Below are 15,663 nucleotides of genomic sequence, written 5' to 3'. Positions count from 1 at the left end.
AAGAAGCTCAGCAGCTCTCTGAATGAATCCTGAGAGAAACCTTTAATAGAGAAGAAGGAATCGCTGAAAAATTACCAATAAAGCCAGATAGTTTCCTCGAAGAAACCGCCAAAAAATCTCCTGAAAGAATGACGGGATAATGCTGGGAGAAATCAATGACGGGATCCTGTAAAAATCATAAAAGAATCCTGAAGGAAATCCTTGAAAGTCACTGAAGATATCCCGAGAGAAAACCCAGGAGTAGTTCTAAAGGAATCTCCAAATTAATCTGCCATATATCCCTAAAAACATGTTGGAGTAATTTCTGAATGAATCTCAAAAGAAGTCCCTTCAGAAGGAATCCCGAAGAAAAACTGGGATTTATTCCTGAAGGAGACCTGCGAAGAAATAATGAAGGAATCACGGAATAAACTTCTGAAAAAATCTCTGAAAGGCTCCAGGAGGCTTCCACAAGGGAAGAATTCCCTAAAGGCATCCCCAATAAAGGAATCCTGGGAGGAATCAATGAAGGAATTCCTAAAGAAATCCTTGACATAATTTTGGAAGAATCTTTGACAAAACCCTGCATAAATCGCTGAAGGAATCCCGAAAAAATCCCAAAAGGATTCCCAGGGAAATTCGCTGAAGGAATTCCGAAAAACTAATGACAAAAATTTATTTAAGAATTTCAGGAGAAATCAATGGAAAAATCCCGAGGGAAATCTATGAAAGAATCTTTTTTTCAGTTTTTCAGAAACCCAAGAGATACTTCTTAAGGAATCCTGTGAGAAATTAATGAATGAATTCTTGAAAAAAAAATACAGGAAAAATCTCTAAAAGTAACATTTTATTAATTTCTGCATGAATAGCTGAATGAATGCAGGAATTATTCTTCGGAAAAATCTCATAAAGAATCCTGGTGGACTTCCTGAGCGGATCCAGGAGAAATCCCCACTGGTAACTCTAAAGGAATCTCGAGAGAAACCAATGAAGGAATCTCAGAAAGAAGACCTGGAGAAATTTCTAAAACCAGGTAGAATCCATGAAACAATCCCTGAATGAATCACAGGAGGATTCTTCAAAGAAAACCTGGGCAAAATCAATAGAGAAAGCCCGGAAGGAATCCCTGAAAGCAGCACGGGAGAAATATCTAAAAGAAATCCTGGAAACTCAGAAAGAACCCAGGAGACATCCTTGATGCAACCTCGGGAGCAATCCTTGAAAAAATTCTGGAAGTTAACCCGGGAGGAATCATTGAGGGAATCCCGGGAGCAGTCTTCGATGGAATCCGGAAAATTTCTTTGAACGAATCCCGGAAGAATTCTCTGCAGGAATCCCTTAACCCTAGTCGTATACTAAGATCGCGCCTACGCAGGCACGTTGAGCTTGTACTGCGTCAGTGCGGAGAGCGCCAGCTAATGCACGAATAAGGGTAAGAACTCCCAAGAGGAATCAATGAAGGAGTTCCTAACGGAATTTCAGAGAAAATTCCTGTAAGAATCGTTGATAGAATCCTGAAGAAATTCTTGAAAAAATCGTGGAAGAACTCATGAAGGAATTCCAGGAACATCCCTAAGAAAATCCGAGACGGATCCATGAGGGAATCCCGGGAAGAATCCCAGAGAGAATACCAAAAGGATTCCCGGGGCAATTCGCTGAAGGAGAATCTCTGAAGGAATCCAGGGATAATTTCCTGATGGGGCCGTGAGAGAAACCCAAAAGAAATTTCTTAAGGAATTCCGTGAAAAATCAATGAAGGAATACGTGACAAACATCCAGGAGGAATTCTCAACAGTCTCATTCAGTGAATATCTGCAAGAATACCTGAATGAATGCAGAAAATAATTCCGGGGGAAAACCCAGCCAGAATCCTGGAAAATCCTGATGGGGTATAAGCAACAATCCGTGACAGAGCCCCCAAAAAGCCGGGAAAAAATCCTTAAAAAAAACATCATAACAGAAATAAATGGAAGAATCCTGTGATGAATCAATGATGAAATTCCGAAAAATATCTCTGAAGGATACTCCCTAAAGAAATTCCGAGAGGGATCAATGAAAGAATCCCAAGAGAAGTTCTAACGGATTTCCAGAAAAAAAATCCTGATGAAGAATCAGAATCCTTGAAGGAATCCCAGTAGAAATTATCAAAAGAAACCCGCATCAGTGAAGGAATTTCGGAGGGAATCTCAAAAGGAATCCCGACAAAAAATGCCGGAAAAAATAGCAAGTAAAATTTCTAGAAGCATTCTTGTAAAAAATATTCAATAAAAACTTTAAACCCTTTGCCATAATAAATCCTGAAACATCCTTGGGAGAAATCTTGAATGTCTATAAGAATAGGGTATATGTATGATGTAGGTGTTTCCAGTTATACGAATGATTGGTATAACTGGAGACACCTACAACTAATGGTTAAGAGAAAAAAAACCCTAAGTTGTACCCGGGTAGAGGCAAAGAACAAACCAAGGACAAAATAATAAAAAAAATTACCATCATATCTCATTTCATCATTCTTATGTTATTTATGGATAACACTAAATAACACGCTAAGAACAAAACATATTTTCATTGCAAAATTTGTTATTTCTGAGTTATTATTGAATAACAATAAATAACTGAATAATAACAAAATATGCAATCATAGCAAAATAAGTTATTCTGAACTTCCTAAGTAAAATAACACCCTAATTACATATTTTGCATTCATAACTTGTTGTGTTATTGATGAGTTATTAAGTATTTATTTTATTTTAAATAGAATATTGATGAAGAGCAAATTTTGTCATTGGTTTGTTAGGAATAAGTGCTTAAAGAACAAAAAATAATATCCAGAAAAAATTAAATAATAAATTATTTTGTTATTATAAGATCAAGCCAAGGACAAAACATTTCAGAACTTACAATACAGTTTTTTTTTTCAATCATAAGAAAAAAATTTACAATTATCAATGAACAATGATCGTATTTGAAATAACTTATTTTGTTCTTACTTTGTTCTCAATAACACGATAATAACTTATTCAGTTATTCTCCATTTTGAAAAAACCTGTCCTTGGTTTGTTCTTATAAGGACAAAATTAGTTATTATTGAGATATTTTCCGGTACAAAGTCAGTTATTAATTTTGTTCTTTCAGCTATTATTCCCAACAAACCAATAACAAATTTTGCCATTCAGCTATTCATTTTTAATGGCAAAATTTGATCTTTGTTAGTTATTTTCTTCTACCCGGGTAGAGAAACCCCAGGCAGAAAAGAATTACAAAACAATTGCAAGTTTTACCATTCAAAATGACTTACTGAATGGTAAAATTTGCCATTGGTTTGTTTGAAATAAGTGACAAAAGGGCAAAAATAATAACTGACATTGTTCGATAAAATAACTAAAGAATGTCAAATTTTGACCATTCAATGACAAACCAAGAACAAAAAAATAAGGTTGAGAATTGCAAAATATACCATTATTGAGTTATTGAAAACAGAACAATATCAAAATTAGTTATTCGTTTGTCAACCATAAGAAGGGTATATTTAGTTGTTTATTCCAATAACAAAATGAAAACTTATAAGTTTTCTGGATTGAAAGTAATTTCAAACAAATATCAAAAGTTACCATTAGAATAACCAAAATTCAAATGTTGTCATTATGTTGTTCTTCATAAGTGCCAAAACTGCGATGGTTATAATCAAACTCGTAAGAGGTCAACAATATCTCACGAATTGCAAAATTTGTTATGATAGCAAAATAAGACATTCAGAAGTTATTCTTCCAAATTTGATAAATGACAAGCGAATTGCATATTTTGATATATCATATAACGCTATTGACATGTTGTTTTAAGCTCTTCAAGAAGAACTCACGAATGACAAAATAAGTTATTCTTTTGTTTTTGGTTTGCCATTCACCTTTACCCGGGAGGCCAACTTTGTGGCACAGTACAGTAATACAGTACGAAAAAGTATACCTACAAAGAAAATACTTAAATCATACAAACATGTCAAAAAGAAATCCCAAAAGAATTTCGATAGAAATTTCTGAAGATGTATCTTCAAGAAATGCGGCTTATGATGGTATATTTAAAGTGAATTCGAAAGTTTTTTTGTTTCTCTAGCAGAATGAGAAATGAAGTTCCAGTTCAATGGGTCCCAGCTAATGTAAATTGACCATACATTGTTGCATCTCCGCCGCCGGGAACGTGCATCAGAGCACGAGAGTTGTCACGCGAACCCAACCAATCACTCATATATACGTAGAAGACAGATATGCTCAAATCTGACAGCAAAGAGCCGAAGAAAAGCGCACATTACCATGGTATGGTAGTTTATACCCGTTATTGGCAGCGTGGTGTGGGTGTAACTCAGTTCGTAGTTTGTTGTTGTTGCTACTTTTGTTTCAAAGATGATATCGGAATGGATACGGTTGTGAGTTCTCTTGGTTTTTGTGTTTTCTGTCAAAGCGATGTTTTGCTTTTGATTACATCCTATGGATCTCCTGCTTTGGTATACCGAATAGCTTTGCCACAATGTTTACTCCGGTACTTGCGCGTACACAAATATTTATTGAGATGAATCTGAAAAAGTTGAAATGGAGCCAACTTTCTTGATTCATTGGTATGTATGACGAATAAGAATGTTAAAAGCGAATAATTTCCACTTAGAATAATATTGTGCAACATTTGCGAAATCATGGAATGTTAACAAAATGACGACCTAAGTTTCTGAAAGTACCCATCAAAATTTAAAAACACTTTTAGAGTTTTGCCAGTTTTCTTAGAAATTTTGATTTATCTCTTGGCGGATAGACTAAGAAGTTTACTGCAGGAATTAAACGGCTACGCAGTCTTCAATAAACTTCGTTTTCCGTATTGAAGACTGCGTAACCGTTTAATGCCTGCATTTTGATTTATTTCACTTTCACGTTATTTTACATAGTTCATGTTGTACGGATATGGTGCATATTTTAATATGGCTATTACTAATGTAAATACTCATAGCATAAACAACTACTTTGCTGAACAGTTTATAAACTTAACATTATGTTTTTTTATCTCATTACTGTTTATTTCTTTTTTTTTTATCAAAAACTGAAAAGTACATTTTCTACAAAAAAAACTCTAATAACTATGACAATCAGTTGTAGGTTTTTGCAATGTTGAGCAAAGCTACTCGTGCTGATGCAGTGAAAATTCGGGACGTAGATTGTCATGTAAAAGGTTGTTTGAGCGGTGTAAAAATGTAATTTTTTTGCAGTATGAATACTATGTTAAGTTAAAAATTTGATCTCGAAATATTCACAAATCTTAATGACCTTTTCAGCAAAAATGTTCATGATGATGAAAAACAAATTATTATTATGAACATTTTTGCTGAAAATGTCATTGAGAAATATCTTATAATTCACGAAATATAAATGCTCAAGGCCAAAATTTAGCCAAAACATAAAAAAAAACTTTTTTTTATTTTTTTACATAAAAAATAATAAAAAATTTTTTTTTACAGCGCTGATCTTCACTGCAACATGGGTATCGCTACAAATTATAATCGTGTCATTTTCAACTTCTTTTGAATAGATTTAAAGTTGATATTTCAGGTTTATTGGTGCTTTTTGCTACATTACAGACATTGCTTAATACAGATCACCAGACTTGTGAGAAAATCTTCTAGTGTATTATTCAAGCATGTTAGTACTGTAACATGAACTTCTTAAAAAATTCACGAACCCAACAAAAAGAAATGAAATCTCTACGAAATTATATTTTGATCAAGACCGCAAGCCATTCGGGTTTGTCCAAATAAAAAAAAAACGATCCTATTTTTCTAACCAATGCAATTTCTAGCGATGGCTTTTAATAATATAATTTTACTTGTAATCGTGTCCATGTCACTCTGACTAGAGCATTGTTATCTCACGATCATTACGATTATGCAGCACAAGCATTGCATTGTTTTACAAAATTGAAAAGCTAACTAATCTTGATCAAGCATTGCATTTTAGGCTGTATAGACAGTACAACGCAAATACACAAAAACTATATCTAAATTACATGTAAAGCAGTCCGAAAAAAAATAATAAGCAATCAGAAAAATTTAAAACTGAACTTGACTAACAAAACTGAAACAAAGTGAGTTATTTAAAATGTATTTTTTTATAATTACGGCGATTAGTCACTTTTTGATATTATTGACATTATTTAGGCGAATGTACTTGTTTCATCCAGAAAAAAATTAAAATGTCCAATCAATTCCATTAGTTTCCATGTTCATGTACCCTCCACGAAAGATTGTTCCTCCGATAACTACAGCCCACCACTTGCCGTCCGGTATCACGGCAACACCACCAGTCAGTGTGTTTGAATGTGTCCGTATATAGTAAAAAGTGGAAACTCACAGCTTGTGTGCACAGCAAACACGCACACATCAATTTATGTTTGCTCAACACTCACATTTAATAGCGCGTGCCATCATCATCGAATAGAAAACCCCACCGCGAGATAACAGACTCACAGCATAACAAGTCAGATTACAGGCTAGCTTCAAAAAGTGCGGTTTTCAATCTTGGCTGTGTTGAATAGAATGTATTTCGAATTTTGAAAGTCCTTGTGTTTTTTTTCACTTATTTAAATTTGTTGCGAAAATATCGATAAATCATCTAGCAATTCTTTGCTCAATCCTAGTATTTCATTAGAAAAGCACTAAAACAACTACATCTTAAGGATTGTGCTGCATTAAAGCGACTGAAAATCGGTAACTAACTCACACCGAAAAAAATCCAAACTTATAGTTTATGTAGTTGGCAACCCTCTAGTTCATAAGACTTCTGAATGATTATTTTTTGCGTGTGACTATAAAAACCATGTCGAGCTTTTTAAGCTGTATGAGTTGATCAATAAGTAGTAAGTTTGACTCATTATCGTTTATGTTTGCGCAAACATAATAATTATAACAGACTTCGTTATAGTTAAAATTTATGTAACTTCACTTATAATTATGATGTTTGGCTAAGTCATGATGCCAAACAAATTTGCAACGGTTTAAAATTCCGCAAGCGCCGCTGCCGCCAGTTTGGAAGGTAAGTAATTCTGCTAAATTTAATGCCAAGAAATGAGCATTTTCAATCCTTTCTAGAAAACCGTCATGCGGAGGTTTGCAAGATTGCACTAGTTTCGGAGGATTAGCTGGAGATGCAAATCATCGAAGCGACGTTGGATGATATGAGCAGGATCTGAAGGAAGGGCCACCAGCACGGGTATTGATGAAGTCAAGGGATTCTACAGCATGAGATACTTCGACTGTGTCGTAAACGGTCTACTCCATCGTTGGGCAAAGCTTTCCGCGCTTGCCGTTTAAGTTCAAGCGACAAACGGCATAGTGACATATGGGAACCACGATCGCCGCCGCATCCACTTCGACGGAAGATGTGCCATGAGCGAAACCCATGTTTCTCGGACCAGCAAATGCGACGACGCCGGATTCACCGGTTGCCAAATCATAATCATGAAACCATATACTAGTGCTCTATTCCGAATATGATGTCTCTTTTTACCATTCTTTCCAAAACAATAAATAAATAAAGAGAAATAAATGCAAATCAATAAATAAACGAAGATAAATATGATTTTTATTTGAACTAATCGTATAAATATCATGTTTTCACGGCAAATAGAAACCATAAACCTCACACATAAAATATATGCATAGCTTCCAATATTTTTTTATTAAATTTTAAACATAATTTTTATATGTGGATTTCTTTATGATTTTTATGTTTCACTTCAATGATATATATTTATGTACACAAATTGCAAAAAACTATGTAGTTTGGCACATAAAAAGTATACGGAAAATCGCCTCAGTGCAGTCTTGAGCTATTCAAAACCGGGTATTTTGCTTTGTCCGACGTTTCGGCTCTTTTTTGCTATCAACTGCACCTCATTGCATTGAACATTACCGGATTTTTGAGAGGAGCTTCTTATATACAGCTTTGAACATTAATTTAACAATCTTGGAATACAGGAACACTATAGCAATTATCAACGACTTGCACGACACAGCTATTCCCTAAAAAAAAAGGCTAATAAAAGAGCCGAAACGTCGGGTTACGTAAAACACATCCTTTTCGACTACTTCAAGACTGAGAAAGCCACAATTTTACAGCTACAGTCGATCAATGTTTTCTCTACTGGATGAATAAGAAAGTATTTGAAATTATAGATCAGACATTATTGAAAGCAATAATTATCAATACATGATCGCAATCTTGCTAGATCTCGCTCGTGGTCCGGTGTGCATTGGGAATTATGTTGATTTCTCAACCCAAAATAACAACTTCTGATTAAGATCTTTAAAGGTTTTAAATTCGTATTTTAAATGATGACAACTTCCGATTTTCCTTCTTTGCTCGCAAGGTTTTAGGGGCTGTCCATAAACCACGTGGTCATTTTTTTGGGACTTTTCAACCCCCCCCGCGTGGTCATTAGTCCATACAAAAATTTTAATTTGTCCATACAAAATGGTCATTGGCAGAACCCCCCCCATGACCACGTGGTTTATGGACAGCCCCTTATGAGCAATTCATAATACACCATATGCTGAACATTGAGAAACACATGGAGACGCCTGGTCGTTAATACCTGCCATTCATGTGGAATGTAACACTACAAGGCATTTTACACCAAATCTGTTTTACGAACCAGTTTTAGATTTTTTTTCAACTGAATCATGAAGTTAAATGACATAAATAAAACCTAAAGTAATCAATGTTAGCAGAAAGAAACATTTTTACGAAATAACAATTGCATGAACTGAAAGAACATCATCTGATTCCAATTTAACCCTCTAATACCCAAATTTTTGATTTTGATCTAAATATCATTTTTCGTCATCTAAAATCGATTTAAACATGTTTTGGAAGATGATTCTTTTTATTTCTCGATTTCGTAAATTTCAGTTTTTGATTTTTCTTATTTTTATTTTTGAACATCTCCACACTTTTATATTTTTCCTGGAAGCCAATTTGGGGAACGGATTTTTTGAGATTAAAACATTTCGAGATTTTATGATTATTGTTGAAATATTATTATTTTAATTTTTTTTCACAGAAAATTTTATTTTCCGTGTAATTTTAAGGAAAATAATTTTAGAGTGTATTCGATTCCCTTAAACTATTAAACAAGGATAGAATGATTTGGGAAAAATTTAAAATATGTTAATTGGAGTGATTCAATACAAAATAAACAATGACTTCGAAAAGGTGACTAAAACATCAATTTTTAAATGATTTTAAGAAAATGTAAATACACCAAAAACCATTTTGAGACATACAAAACAGTTCTAAATATCAGCCAAAAATATAAAAAAGATGATTTTCCACGAAACAAAAATTACAAAAATGCTAAAACTATACCCCCTCTAAAGGCGGGATTGGATATTAGAGGGTTAAAACACTTGTTTAATGTTTAATGTTAAATGTTTATTTATTTCTGATTGATTTTAAGAAAATGTAAATACGCTTCAAAATACACCAAAAACCATTTTGAGACATACAAAACAGTTCTAAATATCAGCCAAAAATATAAAAAAGATGATTTTCCACGAAACAAAAATTACAAAAATGCTAAAACTATACCCCGTCTAAAGGCGGGATTGGATATTAGAGGGTTAAAACACTTCCCAAGTAACATTTTAAGTTTTGTTCGGCTCTACAAGAGATCTTCATGACCAATTTTATAAAACTTGCAATAAAACTGAATCATACATCAAAACCTCTTGATAACCTCTTTAAGAGCATCTTCCGGCTAAGTGGACCACTCTCGGAGAGGCTTAGCAAACCGCATTAAGAGTAGCAATAAATCCGTTTTAAAACCTCTCGATTGTTGTTGTTTTTTTTCAACAAAAACTATGACAGCTCAAAATGCAGAGAAGCTTCTTCGATGGCACGTTAAGTTCAGGAGGATACATCATTCGTAAGTAGAAAGCGATTATTTCAAAGTTATATTTTAGTAGTTATTGTGCTGGTAGGCTTATGCGCATTCGAATTTACCGTGAATATTGGGGTTGCAGAATCATAAAATTAATGCGCTTCGGAAATAGTGAATATTATCATCTTGGAATGAAATAAATCAATTTGTGAATTTAGTAAAACCATCTCGAATCACAAGAAAACTCAGCAGAGATAGTTTATTAATGTGAGCATGTTATGAAAATGGTGGAAAACTATCAATTCATTGCTAATTTAAGCAAAATTAACTATTTTTCATTCACGTAAGCTAATTCTTCAATATGGCGACGACCATAATCAGCGAAAATAAAACGAAAGCAAGTTTACTTTTATGATGACCGCAATAAACCTAGCAGTGTCGTAGTTTCTGCTTTTCCACCAACAGATGTCGTTACTAATCGAACAGATCGCCATCTGTTGAGAGTTTTAACAGTTTTATTGTGGTAATAATGATTGCCAGAAGGTTTACATATCGGAAAGTTTTGTTTACTCTTGAAATTTGTCTTTATGGATATCTTCAAGTATACTATAAAACATTTTATCAATGGTTTTCATAAAAGCAGTCATAAAACTGTGAGTTTTAATTATTTCTGTAATAAAACCTTAATAAAAATCAATCAACACCAATCAGCAATGGAATTGTTACTTGGGTTGTTTAATGTTTAATGTTAAATGTTTATTTATTTCATCAACAGGCTGAATGTAGCCCCAATGATACTGCTTCGAGCTATAATCCGAAAAATCGGCCAATGGGAAGTGCCTTAAAAATGAGTGAACTTTTTTTGTGCACAGACATACATACATACACACATACAGACAACATCTCAATTCGTCGAACTGGTTGAATTGGTATATGTGACTTGACCCTCCGAGCCTTCTATCGAAAATCCAGTTTTTGAGTTAACATATCGGCACCAACATTTCAAAAGGGCGTAACTGCATTAACAACCAATGCCTTCTCACAAAGCTGTGGAGCGTATCCCATCCCTCTCGAGCAATCCACTAGCACAAATAGAAAGATAAAATCCTCCTCTTTCGATTAATGGATGTGAATTGCGTGAGATGAATGAAATACGACCCACAGCTCTGTGAGAAGGCATTGGTTGCAAAAGCAGTTACACCCTTTTGAAATGTTGGTGCCGATATAGCCTTTCAGTACACTTCGGTGTACAAGAAAGGCAAGACCCAAGATGAAACATTTTAAGCCGTACATATTCTGAATCTATAGGCTCAAAAATACAGTTCTAGCGAAAAAAAATTGAGGTATATTCTCTTCTCATAATACTTCCCTTTGGACATAGCGTGTTCCGATTTGTTGGTTTCATGCGTGATCACTTCTTACAAAAAAAGAAAACAAAAATTAGAAACAAAACAAACAGCGCTTCAATTCTTTGTTTTTAGTAGGATGAAAATGGGAACCACATGCTTAATAAGGGAACCAATAGCCTAATCACCCAAATCACTAACCATCGATGAAAACACATTAGATTTGTAAATGTTGCAACAACTGTGATATCTATCAATCATTGTTTGATTGCTGCCACTACTTTAGATACTCCTCAAACAATCATCGAAAATGATGATACATAGTTATTAGTCACCTTACCGTTCAACACAAATTATAACAACCATCCGTCTCCATTGATGGATAATAACATAAAACATAAATTAGAACCAACCATGCGTCTCCATTGATGGAGAATAAATACATATGATGCTTTCCCGATTGGATAAGTCTCGAATAAGCGTAAGCTGCTCGCGGCAGTAGCGGTCTCCATACTACGGTATGGCGCCGCTGCATGGTCGAAGGCGCTAGTGGTTAACCGAAACGTGTAGCGACTTGAGAGTACCCACAGGCTGATGTGCCTTAGGGTGGTGAGCGCATACCGCACGGTCTCAAAGGACGCGGTATGTGTGCTAGCGGGCATGATGCCCATAGCTTTAGTGGTGGCAGAGGATGAAGAATGCTTAGAGCGACGCGGCATAAGAGGCGCGAGGCGTATCGCCAGAACCTCGTCTATGCTGAAGTGGCAGAGCGAATGGGATTCCTCCAGCAAGGGTAGATGGACACACAGGCTCAAACCGAGCGTGTCCAAGTGGACGAGCAGGCCCCATGGCGAGGTGAATTTTCACTTGACTCAATTTCTGTCAGGCCATGGGTGCTTTAGGTGGTATCTGCACAGATTCGGTCACGCAGGCTCCCCCGCATGTCCGGAGTGTGCAGACTGCGACGAGAACGCGGAGCATGTGCTCTTTGAATGTCCACGTTTCGTGGAGCAAAGGTCGAGTACGCAGGAGGTATGCGGTAGAGATATCACGCCTAACAACATTGTTGAAAGGATGTGTATGGGGGCGGACAAGTGGGACTCCACGGTTTCTCGAATCGTACTTGAACTACAGAGTAAATGGCGAGCCGAACAACAGCTAGTTGAATTGGCCCCTCTTCCCCATCCAGGAGCTTGAGTTCAACGGGTAGTCTAAGTACTAGCCAGGACCCGAGCCTCCAGGGGAGAGTGAACAACTTAAGGCGGTAGCTGGTGGAACGCTTACTATTAGAGTGTACTCATGTACGGTCCCCCCTTCTCGAAGTCATCCCTAATGGGCGTACCGCGAAGGTAAGGAAGAGAGAGAATGAGTTTTTAGTGGGTCGATCCCCACATCACCCGAGGAACCACCTCTTGGGTATCTGTTGCAGATTTTCTCATTCTATAAAAAAAAAGATTGGATATTAAATGGAAACCTTATGCCGCTATCCTCATTGTGAACCAAATTCAAATTCTTTTGTACATGAAATGTCTCATTTTTGTAACGCAATGCAACCTTAAAGAATATTGGAAAATGATAAGGTTAAAATGCAGCGTTTATTACACTTTTTTGTTTTTTTTTTCGATTTCTTTTTTAGGTTAGAAAAGTCAATTTATGGTACACAGCACCGCACGTTTCATTCGAACATTGTACTATGAAAAGTGCACAATTTGATTACTCTCCACTACCAGCGAGAGTGTATTGGTAAGCATGCACATGACATATAGCCGAATATGAGGGAAACGTTCGACATACTCGTTCGTGTATTCTGTGACACACTACACAAATGGACGTATCTCAAGATGTCAAATTGTAGGTGCCAACTACTGCCTGTGAGCGAGCAGCGAGCGCTCGGGTCTGGCTCTGACAGACAGTCAGACGACCGACCGATGGCGATGGCGTAGCGCGATATTGAGGGGGGAGAAGGAAGAAAAATCAAAAATGGCGTCAATATGAGGGATTTTTCCGGGGGTTTGCATTGCACCCGTGAACACACGGCGCTGGCTGGCTGGCTGCTGTGACAGATTGGGGCGCGGGACACTGCTGACCTAGTGAACGCGGGGCGATATTGACCATCCAATTTTCTGGCTATAGCACTTACCTTCTCATTGACCGGGTGATCATCGTTGATTGATTGTGTGCGAAGTTTGTGCGTTAGATACTTGAGCATAGTTACTTTTACTAGGTAAACTTTATTCTATTAGTTTGTCGATTTTGTTGTTCACTTGGGTTGGCCGGCACTAGTGATGTGTTTCCTCTTCTTCAATGTATTATTATTTTACTTTTTCTTATCATTCGTTTTCTTCTTCTTAGACTTATTTATTTATCTTCGCAAGCTTCGTTATCACTTGTGGCATATCTCGTACAAGAGATATGGTAAAAGCAAACACAGAACACCGACGAACAAAGAAAGAATGGGACTAAATTATTCCGATCCAGCTAAAACCGGTTCTGTTTAGACGAGCAAACACAAAACGATGCACTAGATGCAAATTCTGAAAAGTTTTGTTTCGTCCATTGGCCTACAACAGGAAAACAACAACAAATGCGAAAATGCCTCCTGCTGTGTGTATGCTGTGTGTTGGAGTTGCAATAAAATTTTATCGATTTTTCAATTTCATGCACTTTTTCCTCCCCAGCGCTAGGTCAGGCTTCCGAAAAATTGCCCATCCTGTTCACGAAACGATTCCACAAAACGGCGCTTTTTCACAATCGCGACACACTTCTCACCCGTATCAGATGATACCCAAACCAATGTCAGATCTAGTTCAACGAATATATTAGATACAAATTCACTTCCTCGAACGCGGAATCAACACATGAACGAATTTTCCTCTTCTTCTTGCGATGGCGACTCCCGTCAAAACACTTCTCCTTCCAGACGGTCTGTGGTCGTAAATTTTCCTGCACACTTTCAACGCGCGCGGCGGGCTTGCACTTTTCCGATAACCAGCTCAACCAAGGATTGGGAAACTGAAAATAGTGTCCGGTTCCGGTTGGAAAACTTCAACTAATACAGAATTAACAAGAGACAAAAACGGAAAGTGCGTCCGCAAAACACTTTCTCGCCACTGCCACTGTGGGCCTTTCCAGCTTGTGCAAGTTCTGCCTTACTGAGTACTTGACACTCCTCCGACGACTGGCCTCTTGCACTCGAGATGCACACGCAGCATCACTATGTTGTGCCCATCAGCCACAGTCACAGCACGTCAAAATACCTTCAATATCAATATGAAACACAGCACTAATAGAAGCACAGCATTGATTGGGATATGCATGCACACACCACCACCAGCGTAGCACGTGTTTCTCTGCACATGTATTACGCCGTGTGTCCTTACACTTGCTCTTTATGCACACTCCACAACATCTACACAACAACGAACGTTCCGATGCGTTTCGTACGGGGCGCCGCGATCCACGGATCTCAACCAACAGTCTCTCACCTGTGTTGTACTAGCCACGTTGTTTGACCACAGCGATGAGAGCTTCCCCCCATCAACACGATGAATCTTCAGCCGTGGGGATTGGTGGTATCAGGCCGTCAGCCAAACCACACTCCAATGATGCTGATGCTGTGCGGAGTAAAGTTTTATGTTTCCTCAGTCAAACACACAGGGCGACGCGTTGGTCCTCACTCTCCGACAATCGGTGCCACTCTGAGCGTACGGTCAATGGGTGAGTGATGTTTTAATTTGGGAAAGCATAAACATAGAGCCCGCATGCACTCTATCGGCCTCTTGCGCGCTCGTAAATCGATGGCTATGAAAGAGAACAGCGCGAGTGCTTATAGTGGGCCAATAATAGTTCTTGCGTTCGCTGTTCGATGCTGGACTGGACTTAGTCATTGAACAAGAAGTCGGCAGGGTTGCCGGAAGCTTTTGTTGAGTACGGGATCATACATTTTTGCCGAAAAGAATCTGCAATTAAAAGTCGTTTGATCTTTATAAATATCAAACACTGATTTTCACATAAAATATACAGCTAAAAGTAGATCAACAAATATACAAAGTTTTGCGTAATTTGTTTTTGAACAATAATGTATTTCATATCGCTAGCCTCTGCTGGGTGTAAACAGATGCAACAAATTTGAAGGGTCTTCGCATAACTCTCAGTCTAGTTACAAAAATCTGTTTCTACTAGTTAACTAGCGAACCATTATAACTAAAATCAGTCAGAACATATTGTTTTGTAGCAAGAAGTACTTTATGGTAAATGAGATATGGATGGAATACCATGCGTCTCCATTAGAGTGTAGATTTGAATGAACACTAGTATGGGACAATTAACAAATTCTCGCTCCAGTCGTCTTTTTAGATCCCATTTAGGTCCCATATGAACTGTACAGAATTTCAGCGCAATCGGTGAAACTATAATTTAGCGC

The 15,663-nt window shown here is 37.0% G+C and overlaps 1 protein-coding gene across 1 annotated transcript in view; it reads right to left on the bottom strand.

Moving 5' to 3' along the window:
* Positions 1 to 14,939, bottom strand: part of LOC109428002 (dual 3',5'-cyclic-AMP and -GMP phosphodiesterase 11) — a 177,782-nt gene extending 162,843 nt beyond the window's left edge. Inside the window, exon 1 of the mRNA XM_019703663.3 lies at positions 13,381 to 14,939. Within this exon, the coding sequence (XP_019559208.2) occupies positions 13,381 to 13,449 (69 nt within the window). The 5' untranslated portion in view covers positions 13,450 to 14,939. The remainder of the gene's footprint in view (positions 1 to 13,380) is intronic.
* Between the last annotated feature and the right edge of the window lie 724 nt (positions 14,940 to 15,663).

The sequence above is a fragment of the Aedes albopictus genome, chromosome 2, assembly GCF_035046485.1.
Source record: "Aedes albopictus strain Foshan chromosome 2, AalbF5, whole genome shotgun sequence".
In the NCBI taxonomy this organism is placed as follows: domain Eukaryota; kingdom Metazoa; phylum Arthropoda; class Insecta; order Diptera; family Culicidae; genus Aedes; species Aedes albopictus.
The sequence above is the reverse complement of the archived record's forward strand: the minus strand, read 5'-3'. Positions and strand labels throughout refer to the sequence as shown.